The following is a 26482-nucleotide window of genomic DNA, read 5'->3' as shown; positions in this document are numbered from 1 at the left end:
ATTCCTGCTCCTGGAGGGATTTTACAAGCTAGTTTGCAGAATAACAAAAAAGGAATTCAGCAGGCTCATCCATTTTGGTCTTCTGCTTTTGAAGACTATTGCTACAGGGTCAGTAAGAGAAACTGAGGATCTGCACCCAAGAGATTGGCCTGTAGCTTATGTTTCTCCTCAGTTTCAGAAGTAGTAATACCACAGGGAAATATTTCTCTCTAGTCAATTGAACAATAAATCCCAGAGTTTATTCCAGTGCATTAGGATTGCTATTTGAAGTCCTGTTACACACGAACTCTTTTATGTGTTTATTTCCCTTATTCCTTTCCAAGATGTGGAGTCATTTGCTTGGAAAAAAGATGCTTGCTCTCCCATGCACGTATGGAATATAAATGTAGATTGAACAGTGTCCCTTTGAACACAATAGGCAGAGGTTCTGGGTGTGTAAGGGATTGAACTGTAGCACAAAGGTGTGTTCTCAGGTTTGGGATCAATAGGGATGGCCCTGTTTTCAGAAGGGAAGATGTGTTGCTGGCTGGACACAGGTGGAGGGCCAGCTGCTTCCTAGGTTGTGCACAGTCCTCTGGCTGCTAATTGAAGGCCTTTTGATCTTGCCCAGACATGCTGTCTGGGCACTCTTCCTCCTTGCTGGTAGGGAAGTGCAGTGCTACTCTGCAATTGCACTGAGATCTAATTGTTAATAAAGAAAGGAGCTGATTATTATTCTGGCGTAGAAATATCTGTCTTGGTCTCTTTTTTTTTTTTTTGGGGGGGGGGGGGGGGGGGGCCAAGAGACTGTAAAACATTGTTCTGTACAACTTGAGAAGGGAGGTATATAAGTTTGTTTTCTGGGTTTTAGGCTCTTGGTAAGTTGTGCAAACCAGACATGCTCAGAATTCAACAGTCCTCTTTCACTCCTTTGGCAGAGGCAGGACATGTACAGTGGCCTCCAATACTCCTGCACCTGCAGGTTTTGTTTTTGGTCCAGTGTCTGCAGGAGTATATTTGAAATTCTTCTGTTTACCGTCTTCCCTGGGAACCTACTGCCTTTGTGCTAGGAAGCTGGAAAAGCTGGGGCTTTAGGAAAAGAAAAGAGCATGGGTCTGATTTGAAACGTGATTTCAGAACACCCTGATTGGAGGGGGGGGTGGGGACCAAGAGACTGTAAAACATTGTTCTGTACAACTTGAGAAGGGAGGTATATAAGTTTGTTTTCTGGGTTTTAGGCTCTTGGTAAGTTGTGCAAACCAGACATGCTCAGAATTCAACAGTCCTCTTTCACTCCTTTGGCAGAGGCAGGACATGTACAGTGGCCTCCAATACTCCTGCACCTGCAGGTTTTGTTTTTGGTCCAGTGTCTGCAGGAGTATATTTGAAATTCTTCTGTTTACCGTCTTCCCTGGGAACCTACTGCCTTTGTGCTAGGAAGCTGGAAAAGCTGGGGCTTTAGGAAAAGAAAAGAGCATGGGTCTGATTTGAAACGTGATTTCAGAACACCCTGATTTTCTATGGGGAAATTTAGATTGCTGACATGTCTGTAAATCGGGCTGTAGGTACAAAAAAATAGAGGAACTATCATGAGCCTTGTTCTGATCTTTTAATGCAGAGGTAGCAATTCTTATGGATTGACCTTGTTCAAAAGACAACAGAGCAGTTATATGTAGAGGATTGAGCTGATACGCGACTTCACTGCCATGAGATTAGTAGGTAATAGAAAACTTGGGATCCTTGGTTTCCAGGTTTTTTGCCAGTCAAAAAGGCAAGTTCATTCCTCTTGCTACCCTGAAAAACCACCAGTAAGTGATATTGAAACTTTCAACCTGGAAGTTGAGTAAAAAGAAACCTCTGAAGGTCACCAAGGTCTCCTTGGGCACAAACTGCAATGGCTGAATGAATCACACTAACAAAACAGTCTCTTGTGATGTGGAAATGAGCTTCACGCCTTTCCTCTCATGTGGTCCTGGAGTACAAACAGCTTTGTTCGGAAGTGTCAAAGGGCAGGGGGAATCCAAAAAGGGGGAAGGTATTTCCTGTGTGTGACAGGCTGTCCTGCTTGGGTCATGGCAGAGATCATGTCTTTCTCTTTGACCTGATTTTTAAGGCTCTGGTCCAAGAATGTGACACTCCCTTTCTTGTGTCATGTCTAGCTATTCTGTTCAGTGACACTTTCTTGAGACCAAGGGGAGCACATCCTTGTGTGCTGAGGCGTGAGACTTGTTGGCTGTCATCCCTCAGGGTGTCTTGGTATCTCCAGTATTTCTAGCTTCATGCTCCCAAATCAGTTAATCAGTCATCTCCTGCTCCCTCCCTAAATTACCACTTTTTGAGCCATCACTTACAGAGACAAGAGACTGTTTTCCAAAGGATGTTTCCTTATGGATGAGCTCCTGCAGCTTGTCTGACACTGATCAAGCAGTCTCCAAGGACAGCTGGGTGTTTGAATTACCTAGTAACAGCAGTGGCCACTAGTTGAGTTTTCTGGGTTCTTCCCTCAGTGTTGCCTTACTCTCTGGAACCCAGTGTGTTGGTAAATGACACCTATCTCTTGCAGAGGAGCAGCAGATCCTGGTAGTTTGCTTCTCTGTAAAGTGTCTGGAGGCCTTCTATTGAAGGGGAATGTATATGCTGAGCACATCCTCTGGCTGTATGGGAAGCAGAGATGCAGATTGAATCTCATCCTAACCTCTTCTTGTCCTGTGGTTTTGCAGATGTCTGTGACAGCATTTATGGCTTTCTTATTTTGCTACCAATCCTGTTGTGTTCTCCTCACATTTTTATTCTGAGGCTTCTGATACTCAACAGGTATCTCTTTCTCTTCTTTTTCCATGTGTTCATGGCTCCTTCGATTGCAACACTTCAGGTATCAGTGGTGATGCTTTGCTAAAGGAATTTTCTTTGTTCCCCTGCTGCAATGGCAGTCAGAAATCTGCATAATGTGACGTGATGATCTATGTAAAAACAGGCCTTGGTGCCATGTCACACAATTGAGGAAAAATGATGCTATGAATATGAAGAACAGAGCAACTTTAGAGCAAATTTGAGCTAGCAAGCTGGGACCACTTAACATGCCTGACTACACGATGCTGAACAGAGCTGCAAACATCAGGACTCTTCCAGGAAATTCAGGGTGGGTGGTAGACTGTGACAGCTGAACTCCACGTTTGTCATGCCCTGAGAAGTCTTCGCTTGTTTGAGGATTAAACTGTAGCTACTTCCCCGACACAGAACTGCTGCCAAGATTCCAGTCTGGTTCAAGGCACTCTCCACACTTCATAATGAAGTTTGAGAGAGCTTTAACATCTTGGTGTTGGCAGAAACATGGTTTTAAAATCACGGTGTGGTTGGAGACTAGCTGGCTCTGGACACTGGTAACAGGGCTGAAGACTTTCATCTCAAGGTCAGTCCAGCTGTGGTGTTAGTGATGGAGTCATGAACTTCTAAATGATGGTTCAGGGCTTACGTGTGGAAAGATGTCCTGAGTCCAACACCAGGACTGGGAGTCAGGAGACTGAGGTTCAGTTCTTGAACTTCACCAGAGCTGTTCTGAGAGACCTCTCAGCAAGACACTGAAAGTCTTTGTGCCTTGGGTCTCTCAGTGAAAAAGCACTGAAGGTCTACCTACATCAACGTTGTGTCAGGTCTTCAAATTCACCTGTGACTGCAAACTCCTGAATTCCATTGGATGCAGAAGCACAGAACCAGGTGGGATGACGTGGCTCTGTCCAGCCTGTATTAGACAAATGCCTGGTTTTCAGCTGTCAGTATCAGCAGTAACTGGGGTGCTTTTTGGCAGCTCAGAGGGTGAGGACAGAATGTTCTCCGGAGACAGCGCTGCTCTCCCATTGCTGTGCCATGCCATTCCAAGTGCAGGCGGCTGCACACTCAGGAGGAAGCTTGTGTGGCCATCCTCTCTGGTGGCTATAGGAGAAGATTGTTGCTGTGTTTGGCAGCTGGCATAAATAATTAGCAACAGCTTACTGAGAAATTAGTTTCCCGAAGACTGAGCTGCTGCCTTCTTTCCAAGACATACATGGACAGCCTCTCCTGGCAAGCCTTTGCTACTGCTCTTCAGAGTGACTCTACCAATGTCACTGCAGTGCCCTCTGGATGTACACCTGTGCCTGCTGCCTCTTGGAGGGGTTTTGGATTAGATTCTCTGTGATTTCTAGCTCCATTTTGGCCTTGTGCCCAGTGGAGCCCGGGGCAATGCTGCTGGCCGAGCTCCGTCTCCTGGCGGCTCTCGGCACTGCCGGAGGAAGCTTTTTCCCTGGAGGAGACTCGGGTGCTCCAGGCTGATTTCTGCCTGGCCTTGAGAGAGAAGTATAAAGCTGCAGCCTGCAACACTGTAATCCCAAAGCTTCAGCTTCTCCCTATGCGTGCCAAATACCTTTGGCTGTTAAATAAGGGTAGGAATTTCGAGGAGAGCTTGTAGAGTACAACTTCTGTGTTTGCTTTTAGCTTTGTGAATAGCAGCAGTGACTTGTCTGACTGTATACTGGGGAAACTCTGATATGCCGGCTTTGAAGGGCTGCTGCTTTAAAAGAAAACGTTTACATAAATGCCAATTTTTGCATTGACTTTACACTGGTGCCTTGCACAGGTCTGCTTGTGTTTGCAGGTAGCTTTTGTACAGAATTGTAGGAAGGCTAATAACAGCCTTTGTTTGACGTCAGAGAAATCCACATGGAGATAGTGTGAGGGAAACAAGAGTCATCATCTCTGCTACTTGCAACGACTTGATAGTGATGAGACCTCCACAAAGCATACCAGTGTTACCTGAGGAGAGGTAGAAGGCCAAAGGAAGAGCCAGAAGAGTATGATGGTTTAAGGACAAAAGTAATGGTTGTTGAATTGGATCCATGCTGTGATAAACCCTTGCTCTCTTATGCATCTCTGTATTTCTTTCTGCAGCTGGGTAGTCTGGGGATATATCCAGACAGGAGAATGTGCTGTGAATTAGTAGCAACACCACTCTTGAGTAGATAAATGCATTCTACAGAATTCTTGTTTGTGTTAGTTACAGGACTCTCATCAGGCCCACGTACAAAATGTCCTACCGAACTGTGACCACGCTGGAGTGGAGGTGCTGTCCTGGCTTCACAGGGAGCAACTGTGAAGAGGGTAAGTTATTCAGTAACATACTTGTCCTTACAGAGCAGCAAGGGGATGTGTGGATGGACTGGCTAGGTTGAGCTGGGTTTTGTTCCTTAATTTGTACTATGCTTTTCAAACACGGTGAGAAATCACCTGTTGTCTTCACTCCCCATCTGAATGCTCACACAGAAGCTTCAAAAGGTGGGCTTGAAAAATAGGCCATACTGAATGCCTGCAAAGCAGTCTGAACAAGGAGGAGGGAAGAGATGAAAAAGTGGATACATAGGGATGACCTGTTTATAGATGTGCTTTTGCTTGGCATCCCCATTGCACGGTCCTTCAGATAATGTGCTTTCTCCTTGTCAATGTATTATCATCGCATCCCACTGTCATCCCCATTCGTTGCTGTAGCTGCTAAAAGCTGGACCCTGGGTGACTGCTTGTAAGGGTTATACCTGTGAGATGTAAGATCTGGACACAAATAAAACCTGTGTTCCCAGAGAGCTGGGAGTTAAATTAGTCAACTTTTGTTCCCCTCACCACCCGCCTCCTAACTTATTGGTGAAACATTCAGGCTGCACAGTGAATGTGAAAGCAGAGGTCTGGGTTTGGTGTCTGATCTTTCACACAGGAAAACACAGGGCTCTTTCCAGAGCTGGAAGACAGTCTTTTTATCCTGTCTCATCATGATGGACAAAAAGGCATGTTTTGCATTTTCCTCCCTGGTGTTCTTGGCTTTAACTGTTGCTGCTTGTGCTTTGAAACAAGTCCTGCTTCCCCATCTCATTTCAGGTTTCGGCACTAAGGCATCTGCTGAATCTGTGTCACGAGTGTTGGTGGCTTATGAATGTGAGAAAAACTAAGCCTTCAATTTTCTGTGCATCAGGGCAACACAACCTCTGCTGGCTGGTGAAGGTCATTGTGGGTGTCCAATGCTCTAAGACTGTTTGTAGCTGTACCTCTTGTTCTTTGTTCTGTGGTACCTTGATGTTAGTACACAATGCAGGCAAATCTCTAATCAGGAAGTTGTCTTGTTACAGTCAAGAAGAATGATGGTTGCAGAGAGCAGCTTGCTTCAGGCTGCTGAGGAAACAATAGTTTCCCAGAAGCTCAATGAAAGTCTTAAGAAGTAGCCAAGCTACCCTAAATTGCAGTGTGCAGGAAAGAACTTTTCATTTTAGCATGCTGCTAAAAGAAGTGAACTTGAGAAAGAAATTTGCTGTGTGCACAGCTTGGATTTTTACCTGTCACTGCAGGGGAGAGGGATGCTAAGGACTGGGGCAGAACTGCTATGTCCGAAGTAGTTGTAGCTCAGCCTGGCCAAGGTTCTGACTGGATCCTGAGAAGCTGGTGCATGCAGCCCACTTGTGCCTGTAGGTTTGGACAGGTGTGAATAATTACATCCTCGTGGTGTTGCTGGTGTACAGGAGAGAATCCAGCTCCTTCCCACAGTGCCAGATCTGTCTCAGCAGAGTTCAGTGGAAACAAAAAGCCAACATAAGCTTGTTTGAGAAAGTCAGCAGTGATCTGAGGAGCAAGTCTGTGGAATGAGGTGACAATTTTATGCAGTCAGTTTTCAAGGTGTAACTGTTCTTCTGGGCTTGGATATGGTCTGTGGAGTGTGAGCAGAAAGCCAGTAGTAAGCCCTTGCTTTCATGTGTGAGATTCTTTTTACCTTTTTTTCCTCCCTAAAACATCTGGTGCTACTGACAGTCCCATATTCTTGAAAGAAGAATAAAGAAATAAAAAGACCCCTTTCTAGAACAGCAGGGGTGTGCCACTTAATTTCTACTGGCACTAAGGGCGTGCACAGCACCTCAAGCTGTCCAGAGGAATCAATTTTAAAATTAAAATATTTACTTGCTCCCTATGTTAATTGTTAATGTTGGTGTCAGTTGTAATTGTAAGTAAAAGAGGCTGAAAAGAGTTTTTTAGGGCTTTTTAGCAACCTGGTGTAGAGCCTTTTCTACTCCTTCCTTTCTGCACTCTCTCCTACTACAAATGTGGTTCCTCTGAGAGGGTGGGATGCTTACATCTGTGTGGGTCCTTCCTGGAAACAGCAAACAAAAGAAAATGGAAAACTAAATGGAAGGAAAACAAAAACAGTGCAATTATGAAGCCAGGGCAAATTAGCAGGGCAGAGCCTCAAAATGCTTTAATTTTTTTTGTTAGTTAGATTTAATGTCAATATTTCATTTGACTTGTATGTACAGCTGGTGCTTTTAAAGTTGAGGTGAGGGGAGGTATGACTGAAGACAGATTGGACCTACAGTATTTTTAACTTGCCTCCTTGCTGTGTTGCAAATGCTCTGGTTCTCTGACAGTCACTATTGTTCTCTGCTGTCAGCAGAATGGCAACTCCAATGGCCCTGAGCTGCTTCTTCAAGATGTCTCCTTTTTCCAGAGACTGAAGGAAAAAAAAGCTTTCTTTCCCAATGGGCTTTGGAATAGTGAGGTTGCATTTGCATGAGCAGGGAACTCTAAGCCAGAAGATAATGAATTGATAAAGTACATGGAGCAGTTTTGGGAGTTGTGTGTGCATGGGCATGGCTGTGGGGGTCCCTTCTTCAGGCTGACGGTGCTTTTTGCATCTTAAGGCTTGAGAGATCCTTTGTATTGGTTCCTCCTTTAATCCCTAGTGAGCAGGGCTGATCCTTGCTCCCTTTTTGTGCTGTTCTGGAACAGCATCTTTGTGGGGGAGCCTCTGTAGTCTATCTGGAGGATGGATTATTTTTAATGAGCTGTCTTTTTATGAGACCTTCCTTGCCCTTTTAAAATTTTAGTTCTTTTAGCATTTTATGGAGGAAGATAGGATGGTGGGAGGGTGAACCAAGGAAACCAAGCCACAGAGCTTGCAATCATTCAAAGGCTACTTCCGACATATATACTTTCTTGTTATCTCCCAAATGGCAGATCAGCTTTACTTTTGCAAAGGAAACAGTCCAGCATGGATGTCTAGTCCCAAAGTATGACAGAATCCTGATGAGACCAGCTTGCTGTAATACACCTTCAATGAGAAAACACACTGTGCACTGATAGAACAAGCTACTAAATGCAATTTGAGTATCACAAAAATGTCTTGACCCTTAGCTAATAAGTTTAGCTTGAGAAAGTAACCCTTTAACTGTCACCAGCTGGCAGGCACCTACATTAATGCTGAAGGCTGCACATTGTTTAGATTTAAATTATCTTGGGAATTTAACTCTTGCATTGTAGCTGATAAAGAGCAGCATCGTCTGGAGGAAACCCAGCTCTAAAAATGGGTGGGGATTTTGCTACTCAGTGGGTTATTGATTTACTGAGGTGGGGATAGCTGCTTCCAATCTGTTTTCTTTAAGTTGACACTGCCTGGGGCTCTCCTCCCTTCCCTTTGTTGCTTCCTCCTCACCCAAAGGTATGTCAACATTTGAAAGGTCTCCAATTCCTTTCTTCTATTTGTAGAACTGTGACCACCTAGTTGAACAGATAGCTAAAAATCACCAGTTGTACCAGGGTTTCCCAAAGGGTTCTTGCAGCCTTCTTGGATAGAGAAAGAGACTTGATGCAAATAAGTCTGGTGAATTTAACTGTCAGTAGATGCTAATTTTTATTTTCCAGTTTCAGGATTTTTGTGTTTTGTTTAAACTGGAGCCCAAGCTTAGGACAGGAAATGAATCCACTGAGCCACCCAGTCTGCTGACTGCTGATATAAAGAACATATGGACAAGAGCAGTGCAGAGGTGAAGTGGTTTAGCTATTGCAATCATGCATCAAGCTGATTGATTTGAATCCAAGATGATGCTGACATTTCAACTCAGCCTTTTTTCTATATGGCTGAAAGTTCAAAGCCAAGTGCAATCTCTTGGGAGAGGAAAAGTGTCCCTAGCAAGTTCAGGGGCTCAGTGCTGCCATAGAGCTCTCCAGCTAGGCAAGGTCTTATATCACTTCACAGTGCTAACATAGGTTTATTTCTTGCTTGCTTGTTTTGCTTGAAGTTGGACAGTAGCCAGTATCCTACTTACCCCAGAAGTAGATTGATGGTAGACAGCTTAGTTGTTTGGGCAAGAAGCAGCTCCAAGAGTAACCTCAGAACCTCTAAAGTGATGCCATTGTGATTCCAAGTTTACTTTTATTTCCATAAGAATAAAAGCAGAATAGGAAATTTCAGCAGCCTTGTCGAAGTCATGGTTTAATTTGAGATCTTCTGTCACCCCTCCCCCAGCTCAGTTATTGGAATATTTTTATCTACTTTTAATAAATATTATTTGCATCTTGCCACCCTGATACCTTTCAGTTCTTAGATTTCTGTGTCTTCACAGTTTTCAAAGCAGCATAAGAAAATGAGTATTCTTCTCTTGGTATGATAGGGTGCAAAAATCCTCATTTTTTACTGTTAGGTCACCAAGTCTCTTGGTCTCAGGAGGAGAGATGCAGAACAACACTGTCAGGAAAATGTCAAGCTAGCAAATGCAATTATGATGCAAAATTTGATGAGGTCATGAGAATGAACAAAAAGCCCACTAAAGTGCTCTAGAAGGAAGGGTGTTCAAAGTGGTGGTGATGGGACCTCACAAATTCTTGCCTTGGTTTGTTCCCCTGTGAACCATTAATCATAGAACTGACACTTGACAGGAAAATACAATGTAAGGATTATGGAGTAACATTTCCCATAATATCATGGTAGTTCTCTTGAGCAGCTGAGATGGTGGGTTTTCCTTTTGTCAGGTATTTAAGTTCCTCCTTGTTTCTTCCTCTTCCCCATAGCCACCATTTGGGTGCAAGGGAGTTAAGTCTGTGTATCACACAGAGCAAGTAGCAGAGCTCTTCACTGCCACGCAGGATTTTTCATTTTGCCCTCAGAAACCAAGATGATGTAAGAAGTGGGGGTCATTGTGCTGCCTTTTCCTCTGCTGCTCAATCCTAGTGCAGTGATGTTTTCCCACTTCAGCCGAGTGGAACTCCTGTCACAAAGAAAACCTTCCAGTTGAACAGTGACATTCTCCCAGAGGTGGTAATCTCAGAGCTCTTGGGTTAGCAGGGCAGTTCTATGCTGCAAGTGTGTTGCAGATGGAGGTACCTTCCTTTCAAGTTGGGATCTAGCACAGATCCTTGCACCCCTGTAGCTCTTTACTAGAGACTGGCTCAGTAGTTCCTTTAGTGAAATGTGACTTTGCTCTAATTTTTGAGACCTTTGTTTCAAAGTCCAACACATGGTTCCACATAGGTAACTACCTTCTAAAAATACCTTCCTATTTGAAAGTTTAATGTTTATTAGACATGATAAATTAATTATGTGAATACATGTTACAGACTATTAAGTGCAATCTGAATTCCCTAATGAGTTAGTAAAGCAAATAGTATGTAGGTAGTGAAATGGGGTAACTCTGTAAACCTACCTTCAAAAATCTTTTAATAAAAACATTAAAACATGGTCATCATGGCAGATGGAATTGCTGATGCCTGAAAGCAGCTTTCTGAGTAATGGTGTTTGTGAGCCTGTAGCACACAGGTGGAGGATAGTATCTACCTTGGTATTTTCTTCTGTAGCATGTGCCTCGTACTCCTCCATATGTTATACCTCCTCCTCCTTGAGTTTCTGCTTTTCTCTTCAGTAGAATGCAGGAAGTCCATCAAGAGTTTCACAAACTACGATGTGTCACCCACTCCCATCACCATGCTGACCATTCAGCAACCTCTGGCTTCAGGCACAATGTGTGTCTCACCCTTGAACAAATTTGCTAAGGAGTTCCTGAGGTGCGTGGTCACTGTTGGAAGAATCTGCTGCCTGCTGAGAGCTCTTTCTGGCATCAGTGCTATCTGACTACTTGAACGATTTCTAAATGTTCATCTTCTCTTTCAATACACAGTAAAAAAAACAAAACAAAACAAAAAAAACAACCAAAACAAAAACCCAACACTCTGTCAGATTTCCAAAGATTTTGACACTGCATTCTAGCATCTGAGTAGTTTCATTTTTTTGACATTTTTAATCTGAACAGGGATAATTTTATTCAGCACCTAATGTCAAAATATTTGGAGTGCTAAATGTGTGCAGATGTTGTCTTAACATAATTAGAAAAGTTCTATGCTGTACTGTTGTCTCAATTTCTTCAGCTCCCATGAAATTTGATAAGGTATTTGTTTGCTTTCCCAAATATATTGGATGCTTTCTGTTTCTTTTAGCTGTGTATTTCTCAATTCACAAGTGACAGACCCACCTATTAATAGTTTTCTACTAATTTGTTTTATTTCTAATTGGAATTGAACATAACCTTAGTTTGGGTAGGGCTGACATAGGATCAGGCTGTGAGGCTGTGTGTGTAGCTGCCTGGATCTTCTCTCACCATGCTGGCAGGATTCTGCCAATTGCTGTCAAAAAAGAGACAAGTATGTGGGGCTTATCTAACAACTTCTGCCTTTTTTTTTTTTTGGGTGCTGGTATGACTACTTGATGGGCATGTTTTCTGGGAAGTGGTAAGGAGCAGCAAGAGAAGGTTAGAACTGAGAAGGAAGTCCTGGGTAGTTGACTTGAGCTTCTGAGCTCCTGCTGCTGTGGTAAAGCTCTTTCACATCTCTGCTAGTGTTGCTGCTTCCTAAAGAAGTTTCGTCTTCTGTGCAGCTGTATTTAGCGTATGAAAACAAGTGGAGTAGCAGCCAGGTTGCTGGAATTGCTGGAAGGACCAAAAATCAGGAATTACTACAATAGATGGTCTATGAAATTGTACAAGGTCTTAATTTTTGCCTGTTAGAGATGGCATGGGTTGTTTCTGCCCTGAAGCTGGGAGGCTCTTAATGCTCTTTTTATCTGCTTCAGTGACAGAGAGAAATTCCATGTGGCATATTTGCTACTTTTGCAGGTGGTTGAGCTGTGTGAAAGGACTAGATCCTCTGTTTTTCAGTATCCCAAGTTGGAAACATCTGGTGGCTGATAGTTTTTGCCACCTGTCCTTCTAATGTTTGTGGCATGAGTTGATGTTGCTGGTCGATTAAGAATAGATGACAGAAGTCCTTGAGGAAGCAATTTTGTGTAAACAGACCAGATCGTTGCTGCTAGTAAGAGTCATGTGAAAATAGCCAGAAGGTTGGAGGACTTAGCTAAGCCATAAGTTCTGTTCAGGATAAGGGCTTTGGACTGATGCAGAGCCTGCTGGGAACTTACTGCAGCTGTTGCCAGTGTAGTGTGCTCTGGAAAAAGGAAGATGTGACATGTTATGCTGTCAACCCTGTAGTTAGTACCAAAATAATGAAAAACATTATCCTGAAAAACTCCACTATATTTCTCTTATCTACAGTCATTCCTGTTGGAGATGGTGGAGGAAGGGTGGGGTTGTGTTTATTACAGAAGCTGGCAATTTTTGAAGTGCACATCACTATCAGTAGCATATGGAAGTGCTAAACAAGAGGAATAGTTCCTAATTGGTGTCCACTATTTGTTTTGATGTCTTTCAAGTGAATTATACATAACAATGGAAGAAGAATCAAAACCACTTGCTGCAGCTGTATCTGAGCTTCCTTGCTGCAATAACTTATTTGATTTTATGAGGAATAGGAAATGAGGCTTAGGCCTTTGATATGAAATGCTTACAGTTGGAAGGGGTGGCAATCTTCTTTCTTTCACTGAAATTGCAAGGCTATTGCACATTTATCAAGCTGTTCTGTGTATAACTTTTGAGCATAACATGAAATTGCAGCTCCCTCCCCACCGCTTTCCAAGGCCTTAGTTACGAAACGTGTGGACTTAATGTTGTTATCAAACAGTGTTGAATGGGATGGTTCCTGGAGGAAGAACTGGATATCTGGCCCTAGCAGCAGTGGAGGCTTGTGCAGACATGAATGTCAGTGAGGATAAGGGAGAGAGATGAGGGAGATCATTCCTGGTTTTCATCCCTGGATACAGCCTTCACCTCTAGGTGTGGCTCTGGGTTCATAGCCCTGCTGCCATCTCCTATTTCTGTCTTGTCACATGCTGGAGGAGAGACAAGAACATACTTTGCACCATATGATTCTCAGATTCCTGTGCAAAGCTGTTCTAATAATGAGTTGTCACTTTGTATGAGTGATGGAAGAATATCTCATACTGGTGAGGTTTAAAGACATGAAAGGAAAGGAAATTCCAGAAGACGGGAGACTTCATTGCCAGCTTTCCACTGACAGCAGATGGACAGGCAAATGTACTCTTTTTGCAAAGAGTTTTATAATAATTTTTAACAAAGCTGCTGACAGTACAAGCTGTTTGCATGTGTAAATTGTAAGAAAGGTCTAATGTATTGTAAGACCAAGGGGAAAGGCTGACAAAGGCCATAAAGTACACAGGGAGTGGGACAATTGGTAGCAAGCTGAACTGGAGCCAAGCTTTGAGGTGAGGCAGATGGAGAGAGATCTTTCTGTTTCTACCTTAGGGACTCTTGTATTTTTTAATGTAGGTTTTTTATTAAATGAATTAATGCTATTAGTGCAAATACACTTGTATTTCCTCTGATAACTAATTCCAGTTTTGTGCTGCTCAAAACATCAACATAATGGCAAGTTCATGCCACTGCATGAACTTAAGTTCATGCAAGTACCTAAGCAGGCTAAGCCTCATCTACACAAGCTTTCTTCAGGGAGAAGGAGAGATTTACTGGGGACCTAATTTTCCAATACAACAGTTACAACTATTCTGGGATGGTTTGCTATGTGGAAATGGGATAGCAATACATTAGGATGTAGGTAGAATTGGAATTGCAAGCCTGGGAGCAGGAACAGAGGTGGATTTGCCAGAGAAGTTTGAGAGTTATTTCATATTTTTTAGAAGACTTCAAAGTGAAAGCAAGAGGTAGGCGCCAAATTCCCATGCTGCTGAATTCTAGACTTTCTTCTTACTAAATTCCTTGTTATTGAAAGTGGAGCCAAAAGTGTTTCTGCAAATAATTCCTAGTGGAGGTGAATTTCAGTTTAACATGGAGAAGTGCTAGGCAAAAGCATGTTCAATCCATGTCAGTCCAATACCATGGCTTTTCTCTGTAAGCTAGTTAGCAGGATAAAGGTAGCAAAGTTAGTGCAGCTCCACTTGGGAAGCTGCAGGCATGTGCATTACATGGAGCAAATTCAAAATGCACCATTCACTCAAAAGAAAGTCTGCTTTGTAAATAGTGTGGGTTCAGACTGTGTCAGTTTAGGTGGAGGTGTCAAATGGAATTGTACCAGGGACTGTTCTCAGGCCAGTATACTATTTAATTTTAAAGTTGGTGTGAGTAATGCAGAGAGACCGCTAATCAGATCTGTTTGTGTTAGAGGGAGAGCAGTACTGGGAACACCAGGTAGACTAGGATGAATATGCAGTCAAATCTTGATTAAAGTGTAGAGTTGGGCAGGAATCCATAAAGTGAGATTTGATCAAGGACAGTCACAGAGGCAGGAATAGGCAAATGCACAAATTTTGAATGGAAGGAGACTGAAGGTAGCAGGATCTCAGGGGAGGGAATGGAGTTTTGGAAGATAGTAGAATGAAACTCTGATCTAAACTTAGGATAAATGCCATCCTGGAATCTGGTGCTACAAATACTCTGGCCAGGTGCAATGTTTACTACTAATGCATCCAGGAGGCTGCATGACACACAACCTTTACAGTTGTACCTATGTTTATGGGTAGAAGTGCTCTACATCTATGAGTCAGTGCTTCTCAGAAGTCAAGTCTTGGCATTTATCAGCTGGTAACTTCAGCTTTGTTACCACTGACTTAATGTAGAAGCAAGTCCTAATTGGTGTTGCACATCTCATAAATACTGCAATGGAAGTGCTGCATTTGTGAAGGAAAGCAGTTGATTAGGAAAAGAATGTGTCTGTTATAGTTAATGGGATTTGAAGATGATGTACTGTTAAATAATTAGGTTGGTTCACTTTTATTACCAGCCAGTTAGTAGGTGTATGTTATACTTGCAACTGACAGTACTATCAGCACAAATAGGCCTTTTAAAAAATAGCATCATTGTTAGTCATGAAGTGCTAACTCATGCTTTTCAAAAAGCAAACAAAAAATTGGTATAGAGTCATTCTGCTGACTTACATGCATGTGATTATAAAAAGCAGGAACTATTGAACCAGTTCCTGCACAAGTGTAGTGTGGCAAGACATCCTGATGTCACTGCAGTGGAAAAGACATTTTTTGGATGGGTCTTTAGCAACTTTACAGTTCCTAAATAAATTAAGGCTGGGAAAAACTTCCTGAAGGAAACAGCTATGATTCTATGTAATATAAGCTTGATTTCAAACAACATTTAGTAAAAGACTTCATCAGACTCTGTGATAGAGTGAAACATCACCATTTAAACAGGTTGTATTAGGTCCCTCAACCACCAAAACAGGGAAGACATTAAGGAATGACTCTGGGAAAATCCCCTATCATGAAGTTCATTAAAGACTGATAAATTTTAGTCTGGACTCATAACATATGCTTCTTGCTCAGGCTTCTGGTTTGTCTCCACCTTGGATTGTGCATCCAAATCCACAAGTAACATGCAAGTTTGCATTTCATTTTGAGCCCAGCAGGCATACGGCAATGAGGTTACAAGACCTTTCCAAGTGAGCCTGGAGGGACTTGTTGGCTAGAGTTTGGATTTCTGGCAAGCAGCTTGCTCCAGCTCTTTTCTGTAATAAACTCAGGGTTCAGTCCCTGGCCTCTTACAGATACTGAGCACTGTTGCGTGTCTCTGGATAATCAGTCACTGGAAAGGCACAGATGTTTCAAGATGCATAGCAATGGGTGCAGCATATAAGAAAGGCAACATCAGGGTCATACTACAGATGCAACCACATCTTCCATGTGTTCTTTCCTGACAGGAAAATTCTTGTAACATTTGTGGGTTTCTGGTTGTTAATACCATCAAATGACTAATGCAAAAACTAATAATGCTTGTGACTTTTATTTGCTGTTCATTAAGCCTCACAGTGCCTTGGATGGCTGATGCCTCTAATGCAGGCAGATCCAACAGAAGAGCATTACAATCATGAACAGAGTGGAGTGCAGGATTGCCTAAGGCAGTGGCTTAAATGGATTTGGGCAACAATTCTAACAAAGTCAGAAGGATTATAGAAATATGGGATTAGATGGTGTCCTGGTCCTTACAATGGTGAAGATATTAAGAGATGTTTGAAGAAATTTCTGCTTTTAGTCTTTCTCGTTTCCTGTAAATGAAAAAATCTTCTTGTTACACAAACATAAAAGTGAAGAAAACAGACCTAGCGAGGACTCGGAATTCAATGTTGTATTTGTTTGTAAATTATTACTTTTCTAGCAGTAAGTTTAAAGACATCTTCATTGTGTACCCAGTGGGGAAAGTGCAAGGGCCTATGTTAGTTACTTGGTGGTCCTTAATTTTAAAAACCTTGAGCAATCTTTGTGGCAGATGGGCTTCAATTAAACTACTTCCTGCTGCCAGTGACTGTGTCAAATAGGGCTCCCCAGAACAGATGCAACAAGTTCCTGTTGAAGGTGTCAGATCTTGCTCTCATGGAAAGAGAATGAGCTGTAGAAAACTGCTGTGATACCATTGAGACACTGACAGAAGCTGTGAAGTATCTTGGTTAAGCAGCTCTTCTCCAGTGGCCAATTTAGGCAACACATATGCACCTATTGCTGTTGTTGGCCAATCTGTTTTAGCTTCAGTGGTAGAGGCCTGGGCTTAAGTAATAAAGGTTTTTTCTTCACTGGTGATGAGAGTTGTTAAATCCACATGGCTCATAGTACTTGTGCAGTGATGGCTCTAAATGCTGCAGTTGCTTTGCAGTTGCTGCAGAGCTTTGCACTGTAAAATATTACAGCCCCTTAAACAAGAGGAACAAACTATTCCTAAACTTGGCTTATTTGATCTTTTCAAACTTATCCTCAAGTGATTAAGCAAACAGTGGCTTTTCAAGTGTTCTCTAGTTGTATTATCTGCTAAACACATCTCCCAGTGTGATCTGCCAAAGATGCCTTGAATACTGTCCTCTGCTGTGTACTTACTTGCTAGTCTGTGTGGAAACATAAATAAGCAATTATTTCTCTTGCATCTAGACTGTCTGGGTGGGATGCAGATGATGGGTGTAGGTTTATGTTTAACGTAACATAAACTTGAAGATTCCTGCTTTTGTCTTAATATTAGTACTCACAGCAAGACAGCAGCTTTTTATTAGCTACACAGGAAAATAAACCATTATCCTTGCTCTGTGAGTAGATCAAGTTAGTTTATAGTTTGTACACAAAGGTATCGTTCTCATCCTGTGCTGGTCTTAAGGAGGCAGAATCACTACTAGCAGTGGTAGTTAGAGTGCTAATCATAAAACCATTAGCTCTTTACAGAATCCTGTAAGTAAAAAGATCCTTCATACACTTAATGGAGAACATGAATGAGCTTTTAGATGCCTCTAGTGATGTCTAGTGGCAACTGTTTCTAGAATGAATGTCCTTCAACACTCAGCATTGCTCTCCTAGACCTGGACATAAACCTTGGCCTTGTAATCTGTTTTCACTACAAGTTCAGGTGTTGAGGGTTGGTCCTTGTTGATTTAAGCAGGAAAAATAGTAAGTTTCACTCCTGAAACTCATTAAAAGCTGGTAGGAGAAAGAGAGGACCATTTTCTTGAAGTGTATCAAAAGCAAATTTTTTGTAAGTCCTTTGTCCTTGGAGTTGTGATGATTCCAGAGTGAGTGAATATAATTTTTCCAATCCACATGGTTTTGTAATTTGTTTATATCTCAAATCAGCAGAAATTCTGATCTTCACCTGACTTTTTATGGCAGCTTGTAGAACTGTAAATGTGAATATGCTCTGACAGCAAACCCTAAATCAACCTTTGGTCACTGCAAACTGAAATGATTTGAAAAGCTGTGTAACCTTTTGACCAGATCTGGGCTGATGTTCAACATCTTTAACAAGAACTGAAGCCAGAACAGCTCTGATGACTTCAGATTTTCATTATAAACCAGCTGTAGGACCCTGGTGTTCACTCAGGTTGGGACAGAGGCTGTAATGGGTCAGCTGCACCATTTGGGCAGAAATGTGCTGGCTCCCTTGGGACACTACAAGAGCAGTTGTGTTCTCACTGCTGCTCTTTACTTACCTGGCACTGAAATGCACTGGTTGCTTCTCCTTTTCACAACTGCTCATGATCATCAGCTATCTCAGGGCAGTCTTTACCAGCATCTGTCATAGTTTTCCTTTGCTCTCCAGCTCTGACTATGGTGCTGAATGATGTGACGCTGTGGGCTGCTCTCTGTGAATAATCAGTGTAGCTCTGCAAAAGGCCCACATTACAACAGTGTGCTGGTCTTGCTGGTCCAGGTTGGAGTCCCTGGTGCGCATGTGATGTAGAATTTTATATGTTAAATCCTTTGTTCTGGCACAGATCCTTGTGTAACCTGACATCATGTCACTGTGGAGTGATCCAGGCAGGGATGCCATAGCTCTGCCTCAGCAGTAACCAGCTGAATAGAAACTAGCCTCATTTGGGGTGCAGAAATCAGTCTTTTATCTAGCCCTATTAATGCAAGTAGCATGTGCTCTGTCCTGTTTGCTGGTAGCTGAAATGGTTCCCTGTTTCTGAAGTGGGTGTTGGAAGAGCTAATTAGTAATCATCAAGTTATTTTCCTGAATAACACAGATGACAGATGAGAGTTGGACCACTTATATTTATGTATGTAGGAGAAATAGTGTAACAAAACTCTTTGGGACCTGTATAAAAGGGGATGGTGATTTTACTGTAAAACACAAATATGTTTGTTCTACTCATTCCCATTCTTGTAATGGAGCAGTTGTGTGGTCTGGACTGGATCACTTGTGTGACATGGAGGAAAAGGGACACTGGTTGTCAAGTTCTGTGTCTTTGGGGTCTTTCCTGACTGGTGATGACAGCTGGATTTTGGACAGTCTTTTATACCTTTTAGATGTCAACAATAGTTATGATGTATCCTTTTGACTTGGGATTTTGCTTATTTCATCCTCTATAAGTCTTATCCAGGGCTGCTGGCCATTTTCTTTGACCTCATTTTGGATATCTTCAGGGCTATCCTTTGGCTTCCTATTGAGATAACAAGGAGGGGCACAGTGTGTCCTATGTGGTGTAACCTTCTTTCATTCTTAGCAATGTTAATGTTTCTGTCAAAAAAACCCAAAACCCAGGCAGCTGGACTAGATGATCATTGTAGCTCCCTTCCAACTGGTACTGTTCTAGTCTAAAAAAATTCCAAAATACAGTTCCCTATGCCTGACATACCTATGCCTTTGGAGGTGCATATTACAGACCATGAGTTCCCCTCAATGCACTTGTAGATCCAGGTTTCTCTTGATGATCTTTGGGTTGCCTTGGATGTGACAACATGGAAGTTTCTCTGTGCTTGCTGCCACATAGTTTTGATGTGCTCTGAGGCACCCTCCTATGTGCCCTGGTTGTAGCTCCTGCTCTCCCTCAGCTGGCTCCAGCATTTGGGTGCCTGTGCATACAGTGCTACTGGAGGAAAAAAACCCAGCAAAACAGAAGACAATAAACAACACAAGTCAAAACCCCAAACCAAAACATCATCTACTGTTCAGGTTGCACATTTCTTGCCCTCCATTCCAATGTATAAATTCCACTTCATTGATGCAATAGGATGCTTCAGGCCACACTCTCCAGGACAGTGATTGCAACTTCTCATGTGATTAAAGTCACTTGGCCACCAGCCCTTATCACCACAGGCTTCATTCCTCTAGTAAGAGTGGCTGGTGCATGTGAACTGTGCTGTCGTTGCAGCTTTTGTAGCCTCAGGATTTGTGTGTCAATAGTGAGAATATGCTGGTATTTGTTCTGATCCCACCTGAGACCCACAGGCTCATTTTCCTGTATGTGGATAACTGGTTTATGGTACAGGCCTGCAGCAGGCTCTGCTGTGTCTGTAGCTGTCAATCTCTGTACTCCTACAGTAGATGTTTTTATTGTCCTTGCTTATCTGGCTGTCCTTCACTGTTTTAATACAACCCATACTAAATAAAGCTGCCTGGGAACTGAAGATTATCTATGGTATTCATCACTTTGAGGAAGGGGAGTTGGTTTAATGTTGGCTTTTAGCATTTGCTAGGCCTTGTCTCCTTGACAGAAAACAACAGACTAAAACTATTACCAAGAACAGCTGCTTAGAAGGGGCTTTGGATATTTTTTCCGCTTTTGCTGACCTGAACCACAGCAATTATAAGTTCTGGTTATTGTAAACTTACCACAGAACACAAGGCATACCTTAAAATGATGTCATGTCTAGACACACAATTCAGGTATAAATTACGGAGAGAAAGTAGCTTGTTCAGTGGTTAAACTGTAAAATTTTAACAAGATATTTCTGTGTCTCTAGCCTTCACTCTTGCATACGTATTTCTTTACCTCTTACCAGGAGAATTCTGTGACTGCGTCTTAATTTTTTTGTGTTGGGAGATGGAATTTCCTCCCTGTTCTCCACTTCATTTCCTATTTCTGCCTTGCCTGGCTCCCAAGGGAAACAGTGTAGCCATCTACTTAGAGCCCAGGACTAGAGAGGAAGACTCTTGAGTCCAGTCACGACTCGGCAAGGTCACAAGGAGGGTGATATACAGTGACCTTTTCAAAAATCGGTTTGCTATTTTGGTTAGCTTTGTTTTATGGGATGGTAGAAAAAAACAGAAGAACTTGACTGTGGTGCTGAGATTCTTGATTTTCAGAAGCATTCACTATTTACAGTCTCAGCAACACCCCTGTAGTCCCTAGTGGGGTTTGTGGGCATTACGTTTAAGGGTGAGTTGGACCTCATTTACAGCAAGGCTGTCTATCTGGTTGTGTTACATGAGTTTCTGCCTAGTCCCTGCTGTCGCTCTGCATTGGAGTGGTGGAGTGTAGCTAAGATGGGGACTAAATGCCTGGGGACTAAAGCCTTGTGAGCTCAGAGGATGCCCATTTCAGGTGTTGCACAAAACAGCATATGCAGAAGTCACTGGTATTTGATCCACCACCAGTTATTTGCACATCACTCTACTGTTTTGTGGGGAGTGCTTCCCAGCTAGCAAAGGCCTAGCTAGTCTATAGACTTGTGTTAAAATACACAGTTTCCCACACTTGGCCTGGGCTTAATTTTATTATGAGATTGGAATTGTTGGCTTACCACCTGGTGTAATCTATACCCTTCAGGTACCTGCTATAAAATACAGACATTGGAGATGGAAGAAGCCTGTTGGGTTAATAAGCCAGTGCAGGACTATTCTCTATGGTATATTCTGTTGTGCTTTTCCTGGCCTAATTGCACAGTCCTCAAGTGAAGGAATTTGGCAAGAATGTTCTTCCTTTTTAACTGGTATTTCGTCTCAAATTCTTCTAGCAAGCTTTTTCAGTCATGTCCATTATAGCCTGCTGCCATCTAGAATTTCTTTTCTCTGTCCGTGGAAATGGCTATTACAGATTTTGTTCCTCCACTTGATACCTCTTCTCACCTGAAGAGCACCTTGCCCTCCTCAGATACCTGCTCTGCCATTTGTGTGCCCCCTTGACGGCAAGGCATTGGCTTCAGGCCAATAATTATGTCTGGATCTAAGTCTTATCATACCTGGGGTCATACCTGATCTTTCTTAACCCACGATCACATTAGTTTCATTCCTGTAAGCTGTCTACACTTCTGGTCTCTGGAGACAGCTTTTAATGCTTGGCAAGCAGAGATGGCAATTGATGGTATAGAAGTTGTTCTGTACTTGTTGCCATAGAGACAGTTTTGATATATACTGAAGAATTATTTCAGTGTTCTCAGTGCATGCAGTGAAGTTCTTGTTTCCAAAGGGATGCAGGTGTCTGTCTCATTAACATAAAGTGCTGGGAAGGGAAGACTTTTCTTTGGTATCCACAAACTTAGGTAAACAACCCCTAACCTTGATTCACTCCCAATGTACCTGGCTTTTTGATAAGACAACATTCAAGACAACTTTTCAGGATTCTGTATGGATATCAGATCTATTCTGGAACAGTGACTTTTCTGACCTGACATTTGTGATCAAAAAGTCCCAATTTGCCCAGGCCCTTCTGGCTGTCCTGCTTTTCAGGATCATAGCAAGACTTCTTTTCATTTGGATGCATTTGTATCAATATTTTCCCCTTCTTTGTCCCTGTCAGCAGGGAATGACCTTTTTACTGTCACGTTTCTCTGTGTACCCTGTTACACTGTTGTTAGCAAAGTGTTATATGGAAGGTGAATTTGTGAGGTGCCCAATGTCCTTGGAGTGGTTAAAGCACTATGCAGAGTGTGGGCAGGGGACAAGCCTTGTGAGACCAATGAACTGCACCAGAAATTGTTATAACATCTTCAGAGATCAAGAAACAAGATGGTGCTGTGCAGCAAGGCCATGAAGTAGATGCCTCTACTGGAATACTTAGTTGTAGCCATAGTAGTCAAGCAGTTAAAACTTGGACTGAGCCCTTTCGATCCCTTGCACAGGCTGAGGTGGCCTTAGGGCCCTTTTCAGCTTTTGATTGAGTGGTTGTTTCTTCTAAATGCTCTGTCAGCCAAACTTTGTCCTAATGCCTGCTTTTAAAATATCCACTTGCAGTGTCCCAGTTTTCTCCTGTTCATGGCTTTTTAAAGGTACTTTTTCTTTCACGAAACTCCTGACCAGTTCAAGTACAAACAGATGGAAAGCAGCAGAGATCCAGCTCCGTAGCAGCACCCTGGCCAGGGGCTTAACTCATCTGAAGTGTTTGGTGCTCAGGGACTGGGGCCACAGCCAGAAATTGTGTAGCCTGGGGCATGATACTATAGATTCCTCAATGTGTTGTCCCTCTCTATCCCTCCATCTTCTCTTCTCACCCCACCTCTCCTTTCATCCTATTTTTCTAAGTCTGCATCCAGGTTTCAGGTTCTTGTTTGCCCAGGTAGCGTTTGCTTCCTTTCCTGGGATATGGAGATATCACTCTCCCTGGGACATTCTGAGGGCAGGATCTGCAGACTTAGCTGACACTTGTCACCTCGCTGTGCTGATGGGGACAGGGAGTGGAGACTGGTGGTCCATGGGAGCTGGAAGGGAGTTAAGGAGAAACAGTTGGTGATTCAGGCAGGAGTCTTTTTGGCACCCTGTTCTGTTTTATGGTTTTTAGGAAATGCTCTGCAGTGGAGGAGCAGTTTCTTTGGGTAGTAGATTCTGGTTCTGCTGCTGTGTTGTAAAGCCTGACATCTCTGCTTGAAATGCCCAGAAGACAAAAGCAAAGCTTTTTGAAACCTAATTAGCATAGGACTTAGCCCATTAATGACAATACTGCCTAGTGGGGCCAGTTTTGAGCCTATGGGTCAATCCATTGCCTCAGGAGTAAGGCTTGCCCTGACTATGTGCCAAGAAGGATTGTCCAGTGAGACCACCAGACATGACTGTCAGAGTTGATGTGAGCCTTCTTCAAACAAGTCTCTTCTGGAAGTTTGCAAATCCCGTTGTTCCAAGGAAAATTTATTTGCTCCAAAGTGCTGAAGTGATGCAGGAAGCAAAACTTCAGACTGTACTGGAATGCTGAACTGTGTGGAAGCTGGAGAGTTTTCCACCTGCACTCCATGTGGAAACTTAGCTTTTTCAGCATCTTAAGGGCATTGACATACATCCAGGGAAGGGAAAGTAGGAGAAACGCAAGAAAAGAAAACGTGAACCAGAGGTTCTTAGGCAGAGAACATGGCCTGGACATGAGATTCCCTTTGGCTTTGGATTTTTATGGGAAAAGGAAGGGATATGATCTTAGGGGAGAACACGCCTATTCTGCAGCTTTCTACTCGGAGATGGCCTTCAGCAAGTTTGTGTGTGTAGATAATCTCTTAAAATAAGAAGCTGGGCTTCACACTAAGTTCTTAACCACATGTCTTTAAGAATCATCACTAGGAGCTCTGCAGTCAGGATTTTGTTTAATTTTAGTGAAAATAGAAGTAGTCTCTTTAGGAAGTTTAAAAAAACATACTTGGACAGCTATGGGATGAGCTGCTTCTCACTCATATGTTGTGTAGTTGGGCCAGCACTGAGCTGGGAACTAAACATGCCTGTTGGTAGTAAAGCAGTAGATGGAGCATATTGTAAAACCTGCCATGATGCTGATCTTGAATAGATGGCTGTGGTGTGTAGCACAGAATAGAAATTTCTCTTGATGCAAGGCTGTAAGTATACATAGAAAAATCCCCGTGGTATCTGTGGATATGCTTCTTGTTGCATCTTTGCTCACAAATTTTTCATGGTCCATGTTTGTGCTGTGGCTGACAACCCACTATGGCATTTTGTGTCATGTAATTACATGACTCTCTAGGGTTATCCTGCTGGTTTTCAAGCAGTGCTCTTTGCCATACCAAAAAGCCAGGCTATGAACATTGTGAAGACAGACCAGATCACTACTTTTTTTTTTTTTTTTTAATAATCTCTGCTAGCTCCTGAAGTGGAGTTTGAGTGACTGGTGACAGATCTGCACTAGGTTTGGAAGCAAATACAAATTATTTCAGAGAAAATCTTTTTCACAGAGTAAACCTCTGGTGGCTGGGGAGGAAGGATCAGATATATTCACCTAGGTTTTCTCATCTAGCCAGCTTCACATTCCTTTCATTCTACCTTATGCTTCTGTTTCTTTTCTCTTGCCCCCCCTCCCCTGACCCATTGTTTTTCTTTTACAGTGGTTATGGCACAGCTCAGGTCAGCAACAGGCAAAGTGCACAGTATTGAGGTGGTGGGCTGATGTGGGGTCCTGATTCCCAGCTTCAGCTCCTGTTCTGTGCCCAGTATTTGGTGGCTCACAGCAGCTCCCACCAGTGCCATTACTCACAACTGCTTCTGAGTGCCAGGAAGATATTTCTGTTTACAGGATCAGGTATTTCAAGCTGCTCTCCTTGTACTCTACACCTTTTTGTCCCTTACTTCTGCATTGTTAATAGGGAATAATCACATCACATCCTAGGCTTATCTAGAAACTGGGAGAAGGAGTGGGACATAATTGTTCCTCTCACCTCCCTGGCATATGATACCACAAACCTCAGATGTTGTGGACAGACTTTTGTTTGGTACGTGCTAGAGCAGAGCAATGTCTGGAGAACGCTCTTTGCAGCTGGTACTAAGTTGTATTTCACCTCTGCTGCCAAGATGGTTGGCAAAAGATTGTCTTCACCCCATCTGCTGCTTTTCTCCAGGTTTCCAGAATTGCAAAGGCTTCTCTCCTGTGCTTCCTTCAGGTTAAAGGAAGGTGAGTGAACTGTCATAGCTATGAAACTGGGACTGCTCACTGGTCTGAAGGCTCTGCCTCTAACTCTTCTCCAGCTGCTCCTCATGGGAAGGAGCTAGAGGGTAAATCCAGCAGTATCTTTTCTCTTCTCCCTCAACCACCTGAGGAAGGCATCTTCTGTGCATGCTTTCTGCAGCTGCCTTCCCTGGAGGGGTTTATGTAAATGCAGGAGGCCTGTTGGCCTGTAAGAAGGAAAGTGATACTCTGGAAATTGCTAGGCTCCAGCATTTAACCCTTTTGCTTCTGGAGTTCAAAAGCACTGACTACTTCAACATGTCCAGTAGACCTTTCTTCCTGCAACTGAGCTGTGGGCTTCTAGGCTAGTGCACAGCAACCCCTTTCCTTCCCTACATCCTGTGCAGATGAGAAATCAGCAGGGAACGACCTAGTGAGAAATAGAGGTGAGAGCAAGGGCCCAAACACTGAAAAGTGAAAAACTGGGAGTGGCTCACCCTCCTCCCCACCTTTCCTACAGCTCAGCAGCACTCACAGAGCTGGAATGGGGGCTGCATTTATCAAATTCCTGTCTGCAACAGCAATGCAGTTGTTTTAGATTAGTGTACAAATAGACATTAGTGTAATACATCTGTTGTTAATCCACATCTTGGTAGAAAAAAGATGCCAACACATCATTTATTAGCCAAGTCGATCCTATAATGTCCTTTCTTTTGTCTTTTGAGTATGTAATAGGTTCCAGGATGCCTTTTATTTCATTGTATACCACATTTCCTCTTGTCTAACATAGCAGGACATAATGTGTTCCAGGACATAATTTATGCCGTTTTGGAACTGGACACCACACAACGTATCCTGAGCTTTTCTGAAAATCTTCAGTGTGTTAGTTGTGCTCTGCTCACAGGTTAGTCTTTGCAGAATTAATTGGTAGAAAGAGCAGGGAAACTAGTAGGAAGAAAAGTAATTTATTCTTAGTCTAAGTTGCCCTAAAGGGTCATTGGAAACTCTGGATGTTGGTATGGCAGGCTGTAACTCTTACACTCTTGGTTTGTTTAGAAAGGTGGGGAACTGATAGCCCACCTTAAGAGCCTATGCTTGTGTAAGAAGAACCCTGATCTTTCAGAGGTCCACTTTGAAAAAGAACCAGTCAAGGAGTAGCTGTTATGGGTACTTCTTTTTTTTTTTTTTTTTTTTTTTTTTTTTTTTTTTTTTTTTAAAATTTGGGGGCTTT

At 42.8% G+C, this 26482-nt stretch overlaps 1 protein-coding gene across 1 annotated transcript in view; it reads left to right on the top strand.

Moving 5' to 3' along the window:
* The window catches only part of COL26A1 (collagen, type XXVI, alpha 1), a 167523-nt gene that overhangs the window by 27802 nt on the left and 113239 nt on the right, over positions 1–26482 (top strand). Inside the window, exon 3 of the mRNA XM_010006030.1 lies at positions 5009–5112. Coding sequence (XP_010004332.1) covers positions 5009–5112 — 104 coding nt within the window. The remainder of the gene's footprint in view (positions 1–5008; positions 5113–26482) is intronic.

The sequence above is a fragment of the Chaetura pelagica genome, unplaced genomic scaffold (assembly GCF_000747805.2).
Source record: "Chaetura pelagica isolate M959 unplaced genomic scaffold, ChaPel_1.0 scaffold49, whole genome shotgun sequence".
NCBI classification, from domain to species: Eukaryota; Metazoa; Chordata; class Aves; order Apodiformes; family Apodidae; genus Chaetura; species Chaetura pelagica.
This window is presented reverse-complemented; position numbering and strand designations above follow the sequence as displayed.